The sequence below is a fragment of the Thermobia domestica genome, chromosome 16 (genome assembly GCF_964235325.1).
Source record: "Thermobia domestica chromosome 16, izTheDome1.hap1.1, whole genome shotgun sequence".
NCBI lineage: Eukaryota > Metazoa > Arthropoda > Insecta > Zygentoma > Lepismatidae > Thermobia > Thermobia domestica.
Window position 1 is genome coordinate 35,806,078 of NC_137469.1, and position 23,735 is coordinate 35,829,812.

Below are 23,735 nucleotides of genomic sequence, written 5' to 3' on the forward strand. Positions count from 1 at the left end.
TAGATTTTTATTTTGCGTCTTCCTGGAATATATTTCTCCGACTCGGCCATGTTTATATACCATTGTTTTTTAAAGTTAAAAGTGTATTGTGTTAAAGTATTTATGTGTCTGTTTTTCTTTGCTACTAAATGCTTCTCTAATTAAACCACAACACCAGTAAAAAAAATAATTTATTGTAAAATATAAAATTGAAATATTTTACATTTGTTTAAATATAAAAAATGAATAAATATTAACACACGGATGATTTTTAATATGGTGCAATATTAGATTATAATATATCATTGTATGTAAATGTTTAGCCCCGCGTAGCGTAGTCGCTAGTGCTCTTGTCTTAGGTACGAGCTCTCCCGAATTCGATTCCCGGTGGGGACACTCAGTCAAAAAGAGTAAAAAGGTTTTTCAGATCAGCCATCCTGAATGAGATTTTCCTGGGTTTTATTCATTCACACCAGGCAAATGCCGAGATGCTACCTAATATATAGGTCATAGGCCGCTTCCTTCCCCAATCCTTTCTTCCGACCCTTTCCTCGGATAGTGTGATTGCCGAGGGACGTCATCCCTCGTACGTAACGGGCTAATATGGCCTTAGATGCTGAAAGCCCAGAAAATTAATTCCTAACTCTAATCCCCTGCATGTAAATTGTATTTATGTTTCTATAAGTACGAGTAAAGTGAGAATGAGCTAGTTACGTTTACGATTAGGGTCGTTTTATAAGAACACAATTAGTTTTCATAATTAGAATAGATTTGAGTTATTTAGTAGCAACAGAACATAGGAAATATACTTGTATAATTTAAACCAATATTCTGGTGTAATAAATATTCACTGATTTATATTACATGACGGTGACGGATTAAAACACATAAAACTTATGTTTTTGAAAATAAAGGAGGAAAATGGAAATTAATGAACAAGACGAATCTAGAAGGAATCTCATGTGAAAGACCACAAACGTAAATGAGACAGAAAAATAACTAAAGAATTTGAAGAGATGACTGAGAAAGGGGGCTTAGAAAGTTATGTAATATTATTATAACAAAGTCTTCTACAGAAGTAAAAGATTCTTACAATTTTCAGAAGAAGAGGGCCATGGCACCCATAGCAAAATATCCTAGTTACATCAATGCTTAGTAAGATTCTTTTGTAGACAACTTTTGATTTCTATGAAAGAAATTTTTACCTAACTCTTAATGTAAGCATTTATTATGTCATACATGATAGATGGATTGAAAGTTCAACAAACTTCAAAAATATATACATATATATAAATTGTATAGTAATAAATAAGAGGATTGTATTCTAAGTTGATCTGTCGTGTGTAGGATGATGATATGTGACGACGGGTGATGATGATAGCAATACAGGAACGCCACGCCTCCACGTCAAGTACATCTTTCATTGTTGTCTGCATGTTAGTGTGCGTCTGGTGATATTTTCACCCAATTGAGGGTTTGCTCGCTTTTACCCCAGCTTTTTCTGACGAACCATGCATAATTTGGAAAAACATTTTGCGTTCTTAGAATAATGTGTATTCGTGTGACAGGTCGATACGAAATGATAGTTGGATGGATGTTAGTATTTGTGTGTGTGTGTGTATGTGTGTGTGTACGTGATCGCCCACCACTACAGGAGTAACGGGGAATGGTGCAGGTGCGCCCCACCACGCATGCGGGTTACGAGTGTTAAAACGCGCGTCACTTAAGTCGGCAGCTCACAATTCTTCGCATCCGTGTGACCCGGCAAGTCTGACCTGAAGAGCTACTAGTACTAGCACCTCCAATTCTACCACCACCACCACTACTGCACAATGGTTCGCCTGTTGCTCGCCCTACTCTGCGCTGGCTTTGTGGCTTCTGCCCAAGAATCACATCTCGGTAAGTGTAATTCTAAACTTTTTTTTCTTTTCTCCTATCCTTTTTACGTATCCTGTGAATTCTGCAACCTGTTGGACACAGTACATTTTTTATTTAGACTAGATCGCTTGTATTGTGTTTCTCGTTGCTCTTTTTATTACAGGGATTCTAATGTTTTCTTTTCTTTTGTCTCTGTGAAGCTGCAATTTCGATCACATACGTAAAAAATACCGCTTATGGCGGCTCTTTAGGGAAGTCATCGGTAAAAATGAAACTTCTATCGCTTGACACTAAGAGAAGAAAACTTAAATAATGTTTTAATTTTTGTATTAATTTGTAGATTGATAAATTTTCTTTCCTTAGCTTGAAGCGATAAAAATTTACATTTTTTTAAATTCATGAGAGTTCCTTCAAAAGCCACCCCAGTTACTACTAAACTAAATTCTCTGCTTTTGCAGTAAAAGGCACCAATCAGACGGAAAACGTTTAACTGGGTGGTGTGTGGTCAGATCGTAAAAATTCAACCCCTTTAATTCTGGTTTTCGTGACTTATCGTCTCCGCTACTTATTTGAAATTATTTTTCAGTAACTTCACGACATTACTCAAAACACCGAAACTCTGAGCACCTACAGTAAATCAAACTCAAGAATACACGTACTACATTCATTAAAGTACAGAAAAGTACACTAAGAAAAAAATTAACGATTGTTAAAACTGAAATTGATAACGAAAATTGTTTCCAGCTTTTGTCAAAATAACATCCATGTAACATTTATTTGAATGCGCTACGCAGTTTGTTCAAATTTAATTTTATTATTAGGAAGTGGAACGTACCGTTTATGCATTCGTATGCTTTTGCTAGGAAGAAGATAATAACTAGATGTTGATTGAGTGTCAGTCGAAGAGATTACCAACTGCATCACAGAACTGCAGTGGGAATAGAAGAATGATTAATGTTCTTGGATCTAAAGAGAGTGGACCCAGGATCGAATCTCGCTGTCTTGTCAACCTGACAGATTTATCAAGAGGTTTTATTCAGCTCTGCTCATCTTCCTGCCCTTTCTTGCTAATGATATTAATACCTAATTGTTAATGTTTCTTGAGCTGTGTTGCTAAGTTAGAGACGCGTGGGGTATAGGGTTATAGTTGGGAAAAAGACATATGAGTATACCAAAAGGAGATGGCAGGACAGTACTAAGTCGGATTTTAAGGAAAAGTGTCTAACTAACCATGACTGAATTAGTTTGGTAGCGGACGGGATCCGATTACGAACTTTTGTCTCTGCAGCGATAACCATTCGCATTTTATTAGATTAGATATGGAAAAGAAGCGGTGACAGAGTTAGGCTCGAAGGATAGGAGAAAATTCGTGAGATTTTCTGATAGAAAAATAATAAATCAGCAACTGCAACTGGAAATTAGTACACATTACATACATATTGGTTACATTAAAGGAATCTAAGTCAAAATAACCACTATGTTTTTCCATACGGCCTTGATCCGACATTTTGTTCTGTCAGTTATGACCATTTGTTTTATCGTTTCTCCCAATTTCCAGCGAGCTATATAAATTCAAAATAACTTATTTGTTCACTCATTGACTTACATATGAATGGGTCGGGGGGAGACATTGTCATGTCACATTTTCTAATTTTTTAGTAAACTGAAGAAGAAAGTTCAATATTTCCTTGCAATGCAATATAATGACACATACCAAACAAAATTTTCCTTGTCATCTGCAGGTACATTTCCGAATTTAAATTACATACACACTGTTCTGTAGTCTGGTCCCAACCCATTCCATCTAATAACTAAATTTCACCAGAAGTGGCTTTTACCTTTGTCTTACTGCGACCTGCTCATTTCATGTTAGGAATAATTCTCTGTCAGTGTTGATTCCGCACACCTTGTGTGTGTGTGGAGTTAACTAGTCAATATAACAACTTTATTTAAATTTCCATGTTTACTATCACGCAGCAGCTGTGCAGTAAATAATGTAAGGAAAGTGGAGATGATAGAGTGAAGTGTTAAGTACTATTGTTTTATTTATAAATATCACTGGGTAATACCGGCTTCTATGGCCCGTCTCGTATAAGAAATCACGTCCCTCGGCAAGCCAGAGCACACTAGCCGGGAAGGAGACGGGAAGAAAACGGCCTGGGACATGTACAGTAAGTATCATCCCGACATTTGCCTGGTGGGAATGAGAAAACCCAGGAGAAACTGCACTCAGGGTTGCTGGCCTGAGAAAGCTGTTACACATTTTCTATCAAGTGTCCCCAACAGGAACCGAACTAGGAACCACTCACGCCAAAGGCGAGAGCGCGGAATATATATTAGGAACGTAATAAATCGTTTCTATTAAGAGAACATAGAGAAATAATTTCTATTTTCTCGGTGACTAATATAATTTTCCATTTTATGCAATAATGAAAAAGAAGAAAGCTTATAATTAGAATTTAGCTTTTAAATTTTAGCACAATATGTACTATCATCATCATTATCATAATACACATTCTGCTATTATTGGCAGACCACTTGAGGCAAACAGAGAAACCTCCAAGCACCATGGTCTTCTACTAACCATTTTGTCTTAACGCCCATCAACTGTACCCTCTTTTGATAATCCCTATTTATCTTGTCGCCGTACGTTTTAGCATGTCTCTCACGATACAATTCCTTATTACAGACAATGTCCCAACTAGTTTCTCTTCCTATTTTAATTATACCTAAAATTGTTTTTTCTTCCCAGCGGCATAGTTTACTTTATCATCACCCAGGGCGGACTACAATTTGCAGACCCCCAAAAGTCGCGAGTTACCCCAATCATGATCTTAATGCTACCTGCTAAATTAATTGTCAGTTAAAGCTAAAGTCAGTATATATAGCTAATTAAATATATTTATTTGTTTCTTGGCTACCAAACTACCTATAAATTGTACTTACAAACATAAAATTGAGAGCACTTACAAACAATTTTTACGTGCTTTCCGAGCAGCAAACTCTGAAATCACATGATTAAAATCAATTCAATCTGCTAATTCTCTTTCAATCAACAAAATTATCAAGTTAATAAACCTCACCTAAGTTATAGGATATCTCGCATAATTCGTAATAAGCTATAACTTAGAAAAGCTGGAAATGCTAATTCCAATCGTCAAAAAACCAGTAATATTATGACATTTGTAACAGAAATAATGAGGTTCAACTGATGAATAAATTATAAAAGTTCAAGAGGACCCTTGGCTATAATATCTTTTTGTTGTTCTGACCCGGCAATGAAATTTCACAAACGTTTCCTCTCCACTTCAAATTCTTCCTTCTTAACGTCATTAAGTACATTATTTTGCTCTGTACTCATATTCATGATCTAAAAACCTTGATGATACCAAAAAGCAAAATTGATTATCTAGTTCATGAAGATACTGGAATTGTGTAGAGATCTCTTGAGTAGAGTGATCTTATCCAGGGACGTAAATATCTGTCCTCTCAGGATCTGTTTGTATATGAATATACAATGTGTAGGTCTATGACCGTGAATTTGCATCTTCTTTCTTGTTTGACACAGAGTAAGTTCGATATCTAGCTCCGTGCAAAGAATCATTACATATTTGAATTCGTCATCCACGAGGGTATATTTGTTTCTCAGTAAGGACGATTCCAGGATACATATTTTTGCAACACAATTGTGAGCACAATTGCGGGCCTTTCGTTTACAAGTACAGCTGTGTGTCATTATTTCCCCAAGCACTCCATTACAGAAATAGTACACAAATCAAACAACAGCATTGCAGCGGGAAACAAGGTGGCATCAGACCGTGTTGCGACATTTTCTGTTGAAAGTTGTTCCAATATTTCTAGGATTTTAGAGAAAGTGACTCTTTATCAAATTAACAGCAACGTGCCGAGCACTCCAGCGAGATCAATCCAGCGCTGCAAACCGTGTTCTATAACCGCATTAAGAGCAGCTGATCTGTAGGTTCACGTGCAGAAAAAAATACTCTCCAATGTTCCAATAAATATGACAGAATCAATCGCGATGAAGGTATAGTGTACATCGGATAGATTTAGAGAATTCGTCAATGCTACGTACTGTGATTTAGTTTTCACCTCTTCGATACGTTGTTGGACTACAGTATATGTGGAGCTCCTCCGTGGCTAAGCGGTTAGCGTACCCGCCTTTGGCGTGGGAGGCCCGGGTTCGATTCCCGGGGGGAGCTCATTTGGTTCGGATTCCACGTTAATCAGTATATCAACGTCTCATATAGCCTCGCTGCTGAAAAGGGACGTTAAACTCAAAATCAACTTAACTACAGTATCTACGCTCGCCAGCATTGTGGTGTGGTTGTCCTCTACAGTCCTGAATATCAAATCCATCTTTTTTGATCTTGTTCGGAATTAATATCGTCATATATTCTGCATTCTTCCCCTTCATCGACAAAAGATACAACTTCCACTTTTGCACAAACCGTAAAACATGACTAATTGGGTTATTGCGGAAAACGTCGAGGGTACTGTCAAAAATAATGGGAAAATACTTTACTTCCTTTACTTACTGAGTAATCTTACTCCATACTTACTCCTCCAACAGGCTTATAAATTAATTTTGAGTGTCCAGTGACAAGTTAGAAACTGTTATCTTCTTCTCCATCTTGATCTATGTAAGGTGCTCACGCACGACCGGATCGTATTTTCCCAGCAAACGTACCAGTTCCAAAGTGTTTCGGCCAATGACAGTTTCCATGACCACCTGTTTAGCCAGTAATCTGGTTACGTCGAGCATTCGTGTTAGAATACCCCTATGTTTCTATCTAATGTTCAATAATCTTTTCTGCTTCATCGTCGATTGTTTTTTGTCAGTTGATTCGGATTCGCAAAGTTTTCAACCTCTCTCAAGATAAGCTGCAGTGGACTCCTAGTCTGGCATTTTCGGATCCCACTTCCCCTACTTACTGAAACCGTCTGCCGAGCTAAACGCTGATTTGGTGACGTTTATGGTGATAACAATTTGCAGCAAAAGCCAAAACGGACCTTCTTTTGAGCATTGGATCTTCTCTTCATTTGGCAGAGTACGATAAAACCAATCACGAGTCAATTTTCTCCTTTCACCTTTGGTTAATCTCCTCGACAAGCAGCATAAGCAAAACCACAACCTATGTATTGAACTAGGCTAGAGCCTTGACGAACAAGTAGCATCATGAAGGTTTCGTTATTTGCGGTCTGTCATTCACTCATATCCTTTAAGTCAACGATAGATCCTTGTCCAGCTTCATCGTCTGAGTGAACTGAGCGTCAGCTGTTATCTTGAGAATCAGGCTCTTTGGTAACTGTAATATCTTCTGAGATTGATACTCTTTCAGGCTCAATTAGGAGTTCATATTCTCCATCTTGACTATAACATGTTTCATTTTTTAAGTTCTCAGTACTGGTTGCACTTCCATTTGCAGTAGGTGCGTTAGGATTTTGACTTCAGTTTCTGAAGAAATATACTTCAGTAACGCATTTAGGTTCTGTTTTTCTTGTTTTTTCGTTCCTCCCGGGTACTATGTCCCGCTTTCTCTAATTCATTTAATCTAAAAACATAATCATCATTAATGTTACACATGCCGTAAGTTTGTAATTAATGACTGCAATAAAATATTAGCATTTAGTAGTTGGAATGAAGTAAAATCGGGAAACGGTAATGTCTTAATTAAAGCTAAACTGTAGTTGAATAACGAAAGTAAAGCAGTTTTGTATTGAACAGAGGGTGAAAGCAGGTGAAATTTACTTACGTTATACAAATATAGTTTATTTAATACTAATAACTACGAATTGAATCACACTTATTACATTCAACTACGATCACCAGCTGAAACCGGATTCTAGGTTGGCTAGTGAGATTTAAGTGCAGGAAGAAACAGGATGTAACACGAATTACTGACGAGATTATCAACGTTGATTTACGTTAAACCATTGAATTTTTAACTATAAGGAAAAAAACAAAATTAAGTATAGGCGCCAATTTTAACAATTTCCAATAACCAAAATTTTAAAATTTCATTTTTTCAAATTTGATTACCCGTTTTTCCGCCCCTTCCAGACTGCCGCCCGGAGCAGTCCACACTTGCCGCCTCCTACGCTACGCTACTGTTTCTTACCTACTATTTCTAACATTTCTTCGACCAAACTAATTGTTTCCATTCTTCTTCACACTCATATTTCCAGTTTTATATAATTCGCTTTTGCTTAATATCCACATTTTTGCCACATACAGTACAATACTCCACACGAAATATTTTATGAGTCTTTCTTAATTCTATTCAAGAACTACTAAAATAGATATTTTTTCATCCAAAATTGTTCCATCCTCACTCCTATTCTTGCTTTTATTTTACGTTCACATTTTATGTCCTTATTACTCATAGTCCATATTACTTATTACTCATTACTCATGCATACTACTCATAGTCATGCATTCTACTTTTGTTAGATCTTACTGAGAAACCTCCACATAAAATTTTGGACAAATATTGGATTTTCATAAATCAACTGCCACAGGTTTACACAAAAGGACGAGAACTCTCAGACCTAATATCAAGGAGTAAAAACTCTTCTGTAAAGAATTATTAAATTAACTTCTCAAATTTATATGAAAATTCTAAATATAAAGTAACCCCAACACATATAATATAACTAGATAAAAACATTATATGTTATTATTAAACAATTCATATTATATGATGTGCAATAAAACTAAATACAAACGTAGATGTAACCACTTCCAGAAACTCTATTAAAATTATAAAGAATAACAAATATACTATATTTGTCTCCTTTCTTGCAGTTTTAATATTGACAGTGATTTCAACCTTTGATAACATTTCTGATTCACATTGATATTTAGTACATATTAATAATTTAGGTCTACGAAGAAAATTGAGTAGCACGGATACCAAATTTGTAGTGAGTAACTACATCGAGATATCTCCACTTCTTTCATGAAATGCGTGGCTCAAGTAAATACCGCACAGTGGCTCAGTGGTAGAGCGTTCACCTTTGGTGCGTTCCTGATTCGATACCAGCTCGTGCCAAGTGACCTTGGTGGTGGACAAACACCGTGTGCATGGGTTTTCTTGTGGTTCTCCTGTATTCTCTCACTTTATTCATTCCACCATTCCGTTTATTTCTCAGCATCGCCATCTCCTTTAAGCCTAACCGGCATAAGCCTGGGACGTAAAACTGAAAGATTACATGTAAATACCGCACGGTTACGAAAACTGAAAACGAAATTGGTCAGTTTTACGTCCCAAGATTATGTGCAGGCTAAAGGAGACAGATAATTAACGAAAGTGAATGACCATGAAATGATTTTCTGGAGTAAGAATGTGAGAGGAAACGGAAAAACTCCGAGAAAATCCACAAACATGATACTCACTACAAACTAATTTGGTCTGAAATCGACCAGATACCCCTCGCACAAAAGATTAGCGCTTTTTCACTGAGCCACCGAGTCACTGGGATAGTTGTGAATCACGAAATTTTCCGTTTTTTTAAAAAAAAAAAATACCATTGTTTTTAATACCTTGTATCTATGAAAGGAAGCATTATTTGTCCCATACAATTATATTTTGTACCCTGAGAAAAAATGTAGGTGGTGTACTTAAAAAGGTAGGTTACAAGCATAATTCCTCTAGTTTTTGCACTTAACGTACAGCGGACGTATAACTGAAAACGAACGTTTTATAATACTTTCCGTATAAGTGTTCCATTTATACATACTTTCTGTATAAGTGTTCCATTTATACGTATTTTCCGTATAAAATAATATAAGCGGTCAGGATCTCACATACAAATGGGCGTATATAACATATAGCTGAGGAGTGTAACATAAGTATATGCATGTGATATACGGAAAACTGTTAGATGTCAGATATCCTGCAACGGCACGATGTAACATCTAAGAGCAGTGCGTATGTAGCATATGGACAACGTATGCTCCATACTGATTTCTGTAGTAAACAAGACGATTCCGTATGTTTGTGCAATATACCGCTGTTCGGAGAATGGATTTTTCACAGTATAGCTTAAGTTCTCCTACACTTTGGTACACTTTAAGCACACCTTTTTTTTCAACATCCTGTATCTGTTTATGTGAATTAAATCAAATGATTACAAAGCATAAAATGAAAGTAAAGCTTCTGAGAATATTGAACACACGAGTCATCAAGTAATAGCTATAACTTTTTAAGAATTGATATAAAAACCTTCTTTCTAATTTTGTAAAGTACATAGCCTTCCTGTTTTCCGGATGAAAGAGAAGTTAGGAAAACAATGAATCCCAGATGCATTTATTATCATCAATTAATGTGGAATATTCTTCTATTTGGCCAGATTATGAAGTCTTTCTTTCCTCCTCCTACGTGTTCTCTTTGTCTGTCTTTTTTAATGGGATAATTGTCTTAAGAAATTCCCTTTTAGTTAAATGGAATTTTCTTAGCGACAAACAAAAGAAGAAAACGATACAGCAATCGATCAACTTGTACCAAATATGAACGAATAGAAATTAAAACACGATATATATATATATATTTTTTTTTTTTGAAGTGATGTACCGTCATGTTCAATATACGTATATACATTGCAAAAACTAAAACATTTTTAATACAGATTTTATGATAAGATTTTAATTTTGGCTTAATAATAAGATCATAAGAGTTTAGGGATGGTAATGTACTTTGTGGAAATGGCCAACTCGCGAGACACAATTTCGAGCTCAATCGACTTCAAGCTCAAGAATTGTGTTCGCAAGCACGTTTGCGTATAAGAGCTATCTAAGTGAATAGCGAGCCTTAGCCTTAGTCCGAGCAGACGCAAGCTTCAACCACAATAATGATCTCGAACATGAGTGAGTTCGATCCCCGTTGATAGCGAATACGAGCCCTTGACGAACACGGATCTAGTGAGGTAGATGAGTGTGACATATCGGGCTATCGTGAGCAGTGCCCCAACGTATCCACATTGAGCTGGAAAGGTACGGCCCTAGAGAATTTTTTCTAGCTTTTCAAAGGACTTTAGACGCATTGAAGACAACAATACATTGCAAAGAAGCATTGCCAGGACTAAATTTACATATACTATCTCGATATTTGTCTTGTCGATGTAAGGAACATAAAGCATTCTGGCTACGGGATTTAAACCAGAGACCTCTCAACTGCGAACTATACGTTCGGTAAACACTAGAATACGTTCGCTGAGGAAATACAAACATAGTTGTTTTTATTGTTTCTCAGAATAAAGCATTTTTTTTTAAAAAAATAATTTTAATTGAGTGCTCATGTCGATATTTGAGAGAAAACTGAGAGAAGCAAATGATTATATGACTTTGCGTGGATAGAATTTTGTTGATCATAGAAGGGGTAAAAGCGAGGAAGGAACCCGGGAGGACGTCGTTACCCCACTTCCAAAAAATATCTATGGTGTCCCCTTACTTCCTAAATAATTACAATGGGCTAAGATAGGCACGCGGGGGGCGTCCCCGTACCTTTTCAGATCCACTTTTTCCCCTGGACTATAGTAATTTTTATCACCATCTGTAAGAAACAAGACCTGAAACGTATTTTGCGTGGACGTACTTAATGTCTTATTGCGAAATATAGATAATAGTGTAAGAAAAATAGATTTGCCAGTTCCATAGCTAGAAAGTTTTGTACTCCGAACCATAACTATTTCTTTCTCAATTGCTTTATTTAGAAAAAAAAATTTAAAAAAAACAGATTTGAATTACTTTTACAATAGCTATGTGAGGATTCTATTTTGTTTCTTGAAAGAATTAATCAAGCTGTCAGTTACAGTTATTTAAAGGAAACTGCCCTCTTTCTTCAAATATATAACAAAGAATGTTCCAGCAAGATACCTTTGTCGTACATTATACTACTGGCAATTCCTCTAAAACGGGACTTAGGGTAATTGCAGTAGATGAGTTATTTACTTCACCATAATTAGTTACATAATTTAATTAACAATGTTGTTTCAACTACGACTAATGATTATGTTACGAAAGCGTAGGACATAGGTAAGTTTCTACGATTTTCTACAACTGGAATTCTCAGACAAGGGCGGCCGTATTAGAAGGGGAAAGACGGGTTATTTAGTTTACGTTTTGTGAGACTGTCCTCGCAACCCCCTCCCCTTTGCCGGGGTTGGAATCTACAAAGATTTTTCATTCTGATGTGAGGCACAAATGTTGCCTATTTTCCATTTTTACATTTTTAAAGAATATTTTTTCTTTATTTTTTTTAGTAGAGTAAAAAACAATTTTTCATCTTTTTTAATACATCAATTTGTAATAATGTCCCATTGAAAGAAAAAATATGGATTTGCGAATTATAATGTAGGGAATAAACGTCGTAAATGTAATTGTTAATACATATCCCTAAATTGTAAAGTACTTAAAGGGCAGTAACAGGCCGATATTACCAGTTGTTCGAGTTTGTAAGTTCCGACTTGAAGTCTGTCGTGGCTAATATCCACAATTACACTACAAAGAAAAGCCGACTAATACAGTATTTTACTTTTAATCAAGTAAGATTACCCAATCCGATAGTGCATAATAGCCTAATACACTACAATACAATAAATTCAACATTTTTAGTTTAAAATCATGACGTTCAGACTGAATGAGCTGAGCTGCTTTGACTGGAAGGGTTATGCCTAATTTTAAAACTAACTGCAATGCCGATCATGTTTCATTAGTTTCCTTTTTTTGTTTCCAGTATTTCCAGCATTGGTTCGAGAAGCGTTAACATTTTTGTAATACGTTCGATGGCATACGTATATCATTTTAAAAAGTCTTATCGTTAAAAGTTCAATTGAAAATGAAATCTTTCAGTTTTACGTCCCGCAGTTATGCCGGTTAGGCTAAAGGAGACGGTAATGATGAGAAATGAATGAAATAGTGAAATGAAGAAAGTGTGAGAAAACGGGAGAACACCGAGAAAACCCACGAGCACGGTGTTTGTTCACCACAAAATCCACACGGCGCGAGCTGGGATCGAACCAGAAACCCTCCGGTTTGTAGTGTATTTTGTTATGTGTTTTATTCATCACACTACTATTTAATAACTTCTCACCTATTGATTAATCCCCTTCTTTCCTTTATATAGGAGGTAAACTTTGCTTTCAGCGTTGCCAAGTCTACAGATTTATCTGTAGTTCTACAGATTTTTTTAAAAGCAATGCAAAAAACAAGAATTTTTAGTCATCTGCAGATGTTTATATTATCGTCTAGTTTTGTATTATTGCATATAGCAAAGAGACATATGAACTTAACCATTTGTAATCCTGTTATGTTTCCCGAGTTAGTCTGAATAAATCAATTATTTTTTTTAAAGTTAAAACCTACTACTTTATGGCGATCTATTAAAACAGGGTTAATATAAAGGTTCAATTATTGTCCTCTAAGTTTAGCAGCAAAGAAATTAAACAAGTAACACTCGATATTGGACGAATCAAATGCAAAAAAGCACATCGAAGCTTGATTAGAATGAACAACATTAGTCGAGTCCCCCTCGACAAAGAACCGGAAAGAGATAAAATATCTGATTGATAAAAAAAATACCGATTATAGCGTATGTTGATGAGGTTCGTAATGCCAATGAACGCTGCAAAAAGAAATTATTTCTCTTTCTCTGTTTCACTATTATATATTAAATAGGGCTAGTTTGATGAAGAACTACTAGCAGAAAGCTGAGATAAATACAAATAATCATGACTTATATTTATACAGATATTTTAATAAAAAATATGATCTTTACAGACATTTTTCGGTAGATCTAAACTGATATTTTGGCTTTACGGCCTGCCAACGCTGTTTTAGCAATGAAATGAAGTAAATCCAGACCGATTATTTTTAATTCTGTACCTAAGAATTATGAAGCGTTTATTTATTTCTTATATTAAAATGCCTTGCTTACTAAGAATCATTCGAAAATAAAAAAAAAAATAGTAAAAGTACTGTTATGAACCAACAGTACTTCAACTGAATCGACATAAAAACACAACTTATTTACTATTACTGTGAGCGGTATACGGACAGGAAATATTTAGGTTAGTATTTGGCCATCATTTCATGTTGAATGCCATTTTTCGTCATATATAACAGAAACGCCCTCTTGGCCTTTATTAAGTTTCCAAAAGTTAACTTGATTGTAGTTTGGGAAAGTTCTAACGCTAAACGATAACTACCTTCCTTATATGCGTATATATATAGCTTACGCATCTCCAGTCTCAAACTGCCAGCACAAATTAGAACTTAACATATTAACCAGATGATGTTCTAGCATCCATTTGAGAACGATACGCATAAAATCTGTGGCAGATACGCTGGAAATCATAGCACAAAGTTTTGCTTTTACCAACCAACAATTATGGACTAACTACATCAAAGCTGTGAGAATTCCCCTGTTGATTCTATCCAGAGTTTCTTCGATCTAGAGAGTAATTAAGGAGCACTAAATTTCGTTTTGTTTCTTTCTTTTTACCATCTGCAATATTGTACAAGAGATTTGGAATATAAAAATTTTACTTTCTTATATCTGTTCGTGAATTAGTCCCATTTCTACGGATTTCATTCTCCACATATGGATAACTGAGCAACATTAAAATGTGCAAAAAAACAGCTTTAATATTGTATAGCAGTAGCTCTAAAACTTCTAGTATTGTCGAACTTAACTTTGCTATTAAGACAATGTGTTTGAACAAAAATTTCCCATCTTTTCACTGCATGTTTGTTGCAGACTATTACGATACATGGGTCTTAATATGGAATTTTATTCTTAATGTTAAACAGTTTTTTGTGTACGATATGTAGTACCTCGGGCCCCAAAACACATCTACTCGTTATCAAATCCATCAACAAACACAATTTCCGAACAAATTTTGACGTTTCATGGGGGGTCGCAATGATAAGCGGAAGAGATAAATATAATTAGGATATAATACCGGAAAATATTTTAAACACTTTAACCGAAACATGAGTCCCTGAGACCCAGTGGTAAATTTTAAAACACGATGATGACATATTTCTCGTTGCTCGTGAAAGTTAAAGTTCATTTGGCTCTTTTATTTTGTTTTTTTAAATACGATGCATATTTAAAAACCTTAAATGCATTTCAAAGTAAACATAATACAAAATTGCCTTATAGGACTCTGAGACCTTGTGCTTCTCATAACGTTTCTGAAACTCATGTTTCGGTTAAAGTATTAAATACTATTTTGAATTTTGTTCTGGTAGGCATATTTTTATTTTATATACAGTAAACCCCCGTTAATACGAATTCCAAGGGACTGAAAAATCAGGAGTTCGTGTTTAAAAAAATTCGTGTTAACCGGGGACCCAAATTTTATTATTCGAATACATTTTCTCCATACATACGCACTACAGTATGCATAATATACATACCACTACAGTATATTATGTATGTCATAGAAAACACTAGAGATGGTATCGAGACAATTCGAGACGAGACAAGACTATTCTCCGTCTTGATACCATCCACAGAATTCTATCGAGACGAGATTTTCGGTCTCGTCTCCATTTCGAAAAGCACGGCTCGGTTTCAAATTCGAGTTAAGATCGAGATCGAGTCTAGTTTCGGTCTCGGTACCGTCTTCTGAAAAGTGAAAACATTACAGTAAGCTTATTATCCTATCTTCGAAGATTTTTAAAAAAAAAGTTTCCACGCAGATAATCCAGGTCAAGTTTAAACTCCGTTGATAACTCCGCTAGCAGGTTGGGTACCGCTAGTAACGAAAAGGTATTTGTGACGGCTGTCGCCAGCAGCTCGTCTGTCAAGCACCTGCATGTTCAGCGTTTGACAGAGGACAGAATTAACACCTCATAAGATCTGTTTCTGGTTTTTCTCTTATTTACAAGGCAATTTTTGTCTGTATAAATACTGTATGACAAAAATTGATCTGGAGAAAAGTCTAAAATAAGAAAAATGATCTTTAAAAAGACAAAGGATTAAAAGGTTCGTGTTAAATGAAAACAATTACTGACTCAAGGAACTGAAAATTAGTTCGTAATTCGTGCTAACCGAAATTCGTGTTAACCGATAAAACTTCCTATAAGATAACGTACAGCGATGCCGGGACCGAAATTTTGTTCGTCCTAACCGAATGTTCGGCTTAAGCGAGTTCGTGTTAACGAGGTTATACTGTATACTGTTAAGAAAAACAAAAAAATTGATCTACTAAACATTTTCAACAGGTGAAGAGTTGTTTAAAAATCAATTTAAATGAAAGAGATACGATATGAAATTAATGAGAACTGCATATTGAAATATCAGAAAAGTACAAATGTAACAAAACCTGCATGTTGAAATACAATTAAAATTGAAAACTAATAGATACCTGAACATGATGTGATTTCATTATTGCGACAATATCCAGTTCAATCTTCTGATCCACATTATCAAGTCATTTTCAACTGATAAGCCATTTCTTGCCTTCCTTTTAATGCTTACTATGGACGAAAAACCATTCCTTTTAGTGATACTCATTTTATAACAGTAAAATGACTCGATATTTGTCATATGAATAAATTGACCATATTTGGTTTTACTCGTAATCAATTCGCTTTTAGGGAACTTACTGTATTTTTTATATACAAGAAATGAATTTTACTATTATAGAAACAGATGGAAATCGTGAGATCTCCGCAATAGGTATATTAAAAATCCCATACAAGCTTATTACAAACCAGATTGCTGGCAAGAGGATGATAAAATGGGGGTCGTGATAGGAATTGGGTTGAGAACCACTGCTCTATTGCAACCTGAAATGGTAAAAATCTACTATTACGTCTGGTTTAAATATTGTTTCCAATTGAGAGATTACCATAGGATGCGACAAATAATTCTTTATATGGATTGGGTATCGGAAGAATAAGTTTCATCTCAGGTTTATTCTTGTACTGAAACCGGAAATAGTAGGATATAGTATAACTTCCGGTTTCAATACCAGACACAAGGGAAGAAGGATTCTCAAAGAGAGTGAGTTGTTATAGACACAAGGATTTTCAGTTATAATCTTGAATTAATATTCACTACACTTTCAATACTAGCCACTAGGCCAGCGTTGAAGGCTGAGAAGGTAAATGATACCAGTGTCGTTTTATCCACAAAATAATAAGGAAACATCATGAGATGTTTTATTTCGTATCAGGGGCGTCGTTTGGGGAGACCAGAAGGGGCATTTGTCCTCCCTGGGTTCGAGAAATACATATGTTTTAACCTTCAAATACTCAAGTGGGGTACAAATGTACCCATGCATATGTTCTACTGAATGTTTTATGTCACAGACACCCGAGGTTGCTAGCGTTTTTTACATTGTAGACCTAGGCCGGACTGTCAGGAAGCTTGTTTCCTCAATAACAATTATGATCTAAGGTGATCTGCTTACGTATGTGGCAAAAACTACACTGGAATACATTTGTATCTATGTTACCATATTTGTTTAAAGTATTTTATTATTGTATTTTATTATTGTAAAGAGCAAAATTAAAAACAGGTAATATTAGAGCCTACTGCAATATATTGTTGCAATTTTGCATTCATATTGCAATATTGCAACCTTTCCTCCTACAAAAATATTACCAAATTAAGAGTTCTATAGTGTATAAACAAATTTCCGTTTTGCTAACCTAACCTATCTAAACTTACCCTAAACTAACCTACACTAACAAAACCAACATAACCTAACAAAGCACAACCCAACATAAACTAACATACCAATATTGTCGATGCCACAAATAAAGGTATTTTAATTGCAAAAATTTGTATTGGGGTACACCTGTACCCTTGCTGGGAATCCGGAATTAAAAATTATGGGTATCCAAGGATAAATCAATTATATAATATAGTAATAAAAAAGGAGGGGTAATTCTTATATGAACTGGGTAATCTTGCCCTCCTACAGCAAAATCTGAAATGTCGTTGTTGCTTCGTACTCTTTTATCTTTATTTATTATTATTATTATTATTATTATTATTATTATTATTATTATTATTATTATTATTATTATTATTATTATTATTATTATTATTTTGTAAAACTCGTCATTTCATTCGTTTGTCGTGTCTCCTACACTCCATCTCTGCAGATTAAGCTACGACAGCATTTATAAACAAATGGTTCCACTAAACATCACTAGGGCGTTTGCCAGATCGCTGTAATTTTTGTGCGCACTTCACTATATTTATAGTGATTCGTTCATGCTTAAAGTATTAGAAATAAAAGTTTTACAATGCTATAACTGAGAAATTTTTCATCTACGTGCATAATAAGGTCTCTTCCATCCGCTATCCTTTACCTGACTATAAAAAGACCTGTACTGATATAGTGAGGCAGTAGGAAGGAGATTCATGCTCTATTAGAATGATGCGATGTGTAAACAGCACAGATTCAGCTAATTAAATATTAAAATTATATATAGCAAAGTTTAAGTATATTATAGATCACCCAATTTAATTTTCAAAAACTGGTGAACTTTTAAAGAGACACAAAGAATAAGTCACGTCAGTAAAATCAAGGCATTAAAATTTGAGTACATTTTAAAGAAAAAATAAAATATTTATGTAAATCAATGAGCTGAAAAAAGATGGCGCGAATATTCAACGTCGTTAAGGATTATGGTATTTCACTCAGTTTTTAAAATTGAAAGGGTAATGATCTTTCGTCATGTGGGCCCCATTCCTTCTCTGAAAGAAGACTGTCATTTCAGAATCCACAGACAAAAATGCCATACTTCGGAAGAAAGAAAGCCGTTTATAGAAATGGGCATTGGATACTGAATACATTTCGTAAGAACTTATTTCAACCTTTTATCTTCTATTTATCTGGAATTTTCTAACACTATGGACATAAACACAGAAACTTAGAGAACAACTAAAAACACCTTTAATCCAACCCTAATAAAGCACTCAAGCTCACTTCCGCTTCATTTTGAGATCGTTATTCTGACGCCTAAGATCGCTCGGCTACTCCCACAGACTACTGTTCACCTAAGCAAACTGGTAAAATCTTATGCAGATGGATACAGAAAATACCGAGTCCGTCAAAAGTTTCAAATCAAAATGCTGCGAAAAGAAAAAAAGATAAGCTAAGGTACCCTCGCAGTGAATAACCGGTTTAGGTTCCAAGTGAGAGAATTAAGCCTTTGTTAGCCTACGGAACAAGTCTTGCAAAGTTAAACTAAAGATTCAATTTACATTTTTCTTCTAAACAAAGAAAGAAATCTATTTTCGTGGACTTACGTTTCCAGATAATAGTGTACTTAGCCACTTTTCCCGCCACAGCGAACAAAGAAAATCAATAAATGTATCAAGAACGTAATTGAATGAGGGAAACTTAATTTCTTTTATTTTCCTTTAATGAGTCTCATAATCATTTTTAAACTAACTTTCCATATTCAGCAGATCAAAAATAGAATGAATCACAATTCTCTTCTTGGTATTTCATTTCTGTTTTGTTAAAGTTAATACAACTATTGTTTTCAGCCAATAAAAAGTCATAGGAGCAAAGCGAACGTTGAGACGTTGGTGTCTAAAGATTCTTAAATAAATGAAAAACGAAAACGGTATTCTCTAAGTTTTCACACATAGGACCTCGATATCTAAATAGAACTTAAAAGCTTTCCAAAAAAAGAAGCATAAGTCCATTACGAAGTTTTCATATCCCTATTTCAATATTTTAGATTCTGGCCCTCGGTATAACAACAGAAATATGAAATGGTACTCGTACATTTCGAAAGAAAATTATGAGTAAACTCAAAAGAGCATGAAATAATTGAACCACTGATTGGAAAAAGGGAATAAGTACAATTTTTTGCGATTTTAACCTGAGATAGCAGATGTGTTCCTTTAAGATAGTTGCATCGTTGAGTAGAAAATTGGAATGTTTGGGCAACTCTATATGACCAATGTAGAAGGCAAAATCTCTTGCTGATTAGAAAAAGGGAATAACTACGTTTCTTATTTCCTTCTTACAGTCACTACAGGACACGACCACAACTGTGAGACTGTGTGTAAGTAGACAACCACCAGAGCCCTCTGCTTTCGTTACGATACTTCGCCTTCTTTTTGCATTGCACAATCAATGGAGAACTTTTTGCTCCAATCAGTTACAGATTTACATGTTTTCAGTGATACAAGTGGTGGTCAAAACTGCAATCATTCAATGACATGAATGCTTTTCAGCCTGACCGTATCATAACGGTTCCCACTATACACCAATATTTGCCTGTCAGAGGTCACAGTTTTTACCATGTGACCGAAATTGTGCTGTAATCAAACCAGAACTCAAACGACACAATCGCATTTATTTACCAGCACAGTATAACCACATGATTACGTATGCAACAAATACTGATCCTCCATTTCAGGTTTACGAAGTTGTCAATGAAGAAATCTTAGATTTTAAACATTGGTGGTAACCGCTTTAGAAATCTTCAGGTAGCATTGTGGACAAAACAGTGAAATTCCAAGTAAGTAAATAGAGACACTGTTTACAAAGCAGAATCTCCAGGTTATGTCCAAGCTCATAAGTTTATCAATGGACTAAGAACTGATATTTTTCGATTACTCAAAAGTAAAGTCACAAACGTTGCACTGCCAACGTCAAAGGCATACGATTGGCAAGTCTCGATCAATCAGAAAAAGATCAACGATTCTTCACAAATCATCAAATACATACCTGACCAATACAAACAGTTTTATAGGATGATTTGTTCATGGAAAACCACTGATCAAGAAACTGTAGAAGAAGAATATGCAGACGGATAGGACCCTATGTAAACCCATTCTACTGTGACAACGTATTTTGCTACGTATTTTGTTCAGTTGTCTATTGTATTACTTTTCTTGCTGTACGAATAACATGTGCTGTAAAGAAAAACGAACGGTGACAATAAAAGTGTTAGAAGCCTAATATGCGTGATAGTTCGAATACATATATCCAAGATTAACGTACAACATTGCATTCAACATGTACATTTTCATAGCTTTCTATCAAACTGCACATTATATACCCTACACACAATTACAATTGCACCCAACTTTAATTGATTGGAAAAAGGGAATATTTTTTCCATTTTTAAGCTTTTCTAACCAATTCCAGGGCTGCAATACAAGATTCTTTTTGTTGTCTTAGTGTTTGTTAGTTGTTTTGCTACAAGTAATCAATTATACACTTTTTGCAACAAATACAAACAACGCCTCTAGAAGGTTTTTTAGCGTTATTGAAAACTTAGGTCTGATGCACTTATTCCCTTTTTCCAATCAGTGATTCAATTATTTTATCAGTTTTTAGTTTTACACTTTGTCCTAATAGACACACTAAGAAATGCAAATATATTTGTTGTGAAATGACTGTTGTAATTAGTAATAACCATGGGAATTCCCTGATGATTTATACAGGGTGATCTTTCTAAAACTCACGGATTTCATTTGGATCCGGAATTTCTAACTGAAGTCCGATTTTCATATGGTTTCTGACAAATGATCAAGGAAGGGAAGGATGGGAGACTTATGGAACTACGTTTATTGGTTTAAATTCGTCCGGGGTAATATCGGCCACGCCTCAAGATAAACAGCAAATATTCGCCAGTTTACCTTTCAATTGGAATGAGGTGCGGTGCGATGTGGAGATTTGAATTTTCTTCGTTAGATGGTAACCTCTCCAAGGTCAATAAGAAATAGGAAACTGGGCCGTTGTATTGGGAATGGTGCTGTACAGTTCTCTTCTACAGTGTGAGTATGATCAGAACATAGTGAGAATAGTGTACCCTTTGGAACAACTGAGTTTAACGTTGAAAGTTTTTGGAGAACGGAATCTGTTGTTGCTACGCAAAGGACATTTAGAAACAAAATTGCCTCACGTTTTGTCCCAGACAGCAGTATAACATGGTCGCTACTAGTGAATAAATTGGAAGAAACAGGATCATTTCTGAGAGAGACAGAAAAGTATCGAACCCCGCAGGCGGGTGTTGTGTAAGATGTCAGTTATCGACTCCTTAGGTCGCCCAAGAAATCTATCCGTCGTTTGTGGCAAGAAACCGGCCATAGGTATTTAACATGTGATTTATAAGTGTTACCACTAACACTTAATTTGTATTCTCACTAACACTTAATTTGTATTCTGCAATTTCGTTTCAAAAATCCAAAACCTCATTCCAATTGTAAAGTACACTTGCTGTTTTTCTTGAGACGTGGTCGATATTACTCCGGATGAATTTAAACTAGTAAACATAGTCCCATAAATCTTCTATTCTTCATTATCATTTGCCATAAACCGTATGGAAATCAGACTTCAGTTAGAAACTCTAGACAAAAATGAAATCCGTGAGTTTTAAACAATATCACCTTATAATGTTAATAATAATATTAACAAAAAAGTAATATACTCTTCGATGAAATGGATCCCTTCAAAGTCTACTTACTAACACATTGAGATTAAGAATGTTATGATTAGTACTGATATCATTTCTTTTCACAGTGAAAGAATTTACAAATTTAGTTGTCTAGATTCAATCATTGTTATTTGAAATCGGTCGTCAAAAGGAGTCTCAGTAAAAGAATTTACAAATTTAGTAGTCTAGTTTCAATCGTTACCGATTTAGTATTCTAAGAATATATACTATCGTCTCCTTTAACCTTCTATTCAAAGAGGCATAAATCAACTATTTTTGGTTTTAATATTGATTGTCATAGAATAAAACCAGTGATAGATAGCAAAATGATGCTTTCTGCAATCAATTTAGTGTCCCAAGAATATATTCCGTATCTCTCTAATCTCTCTCTCTCTACTATAACCAGAAGTGACATATATCTACCACTTCCGATTTTAACGTTGATCGTTGTAATTACGGGGTGGTGGAAAAATCACCATAAAGCTAATTATACATTTATGTGTTTCTTACTGACATGTATTACGGAACTTACAAGTACAGGGCTTGAATATGAATTATAAAAGTTATAAAGGTCGTAAGTCTGCTTTTAGAGAACGTTCTCAATATGTTGCTCTTCGAACACCATGCACAAGTGAACTCGGTCCATCCAATCATCCTGTATTTTATGGAGGGTGTCCCCAGTGATGGCATTACATGCTGCTTAAGGTGATCCAGGCTCCTTACTATCCCACAGGAAAATGTCCAGTGGTTTAGATCAGATGAATGCATGGCCTCTTGATAGGACCTCTTCTCCCGATCCATTGCTCCTGAAAGTTTATGTGAAGCCACTGTCTCACGTCAATTCCGAAGTGTGGAGGAACATTATCTTGGTGAAAGAAAGTGGGAGCGATTCCATCAGGGTTGGCCACTGAGGGTATTACATAATGTTTCAACATGTCCAGGCACTTTTGACAGTGAGGTTTCCGTCGAAGAATATTGATCCGATTATTCTCATGTCCCAAAGTTTTTATCACACTATTACATTTCTACTTCTTTGCGCCCATGTTCCAATGTGGATTATCTTTCTTCAACATGTCATCTTTTGCTTATTGACCTTTGCTCTAACGTAAAGCGCCTCATCTGAGAAGAGAAATGCTTCTTGTGAAATTAGGGTCTTGAAGCTGAGTTCCGACAACCCACCCACAGAATTGGAATCTGCGATTTGGATCATCTTCAGCCATATGATGGAGCAATTGCACCTTGTCGCGACTTTGAGTATTTGATGGATGTTCCGACGCGATGGCTTAAACCTGTCTGCTTTGAGAGTTCACGATGGACGCATTGATAAATGCCGACGTCTATTCATCAGTTCCTGTCTTCGGATGTCCAGTTTCCTTCTTATCTTCCACATTACTCGTTTCATTAACCCTAGCTATCAATATAGCAACAG

General features: G+C 35.4%; 1 protein-coding gene across 2 annotated transcripts in view; it reads left to right on the plus strand.

The window, feature by feature from the left end:
- Positions 1-1,709: 1,709 nt before the first annotated feature.
- The window catches only part of LOC145672745 (uncharacterized), a 137,236-nt gene continuing 115,210 nt past the window's right edge, over positions 1,710-23,735 (plus strand). The window contains exon 1 of one of the 2 annotated variants that reach the window (XM_081741917.1): positions 1,710-1,878. In XM_081741917.1, the coding sequence (XP_081598043.1) occupies positions 1,812-1,878 (67 nt within the window). In that variant the 5' untranslated portion in view covers positions 1,710-1,811. The remainder of the gene's footprint in view (positions 1,879-23,735) is intronic. The other variant, XM_081741918.1, reaches the window with a different exon arrangement.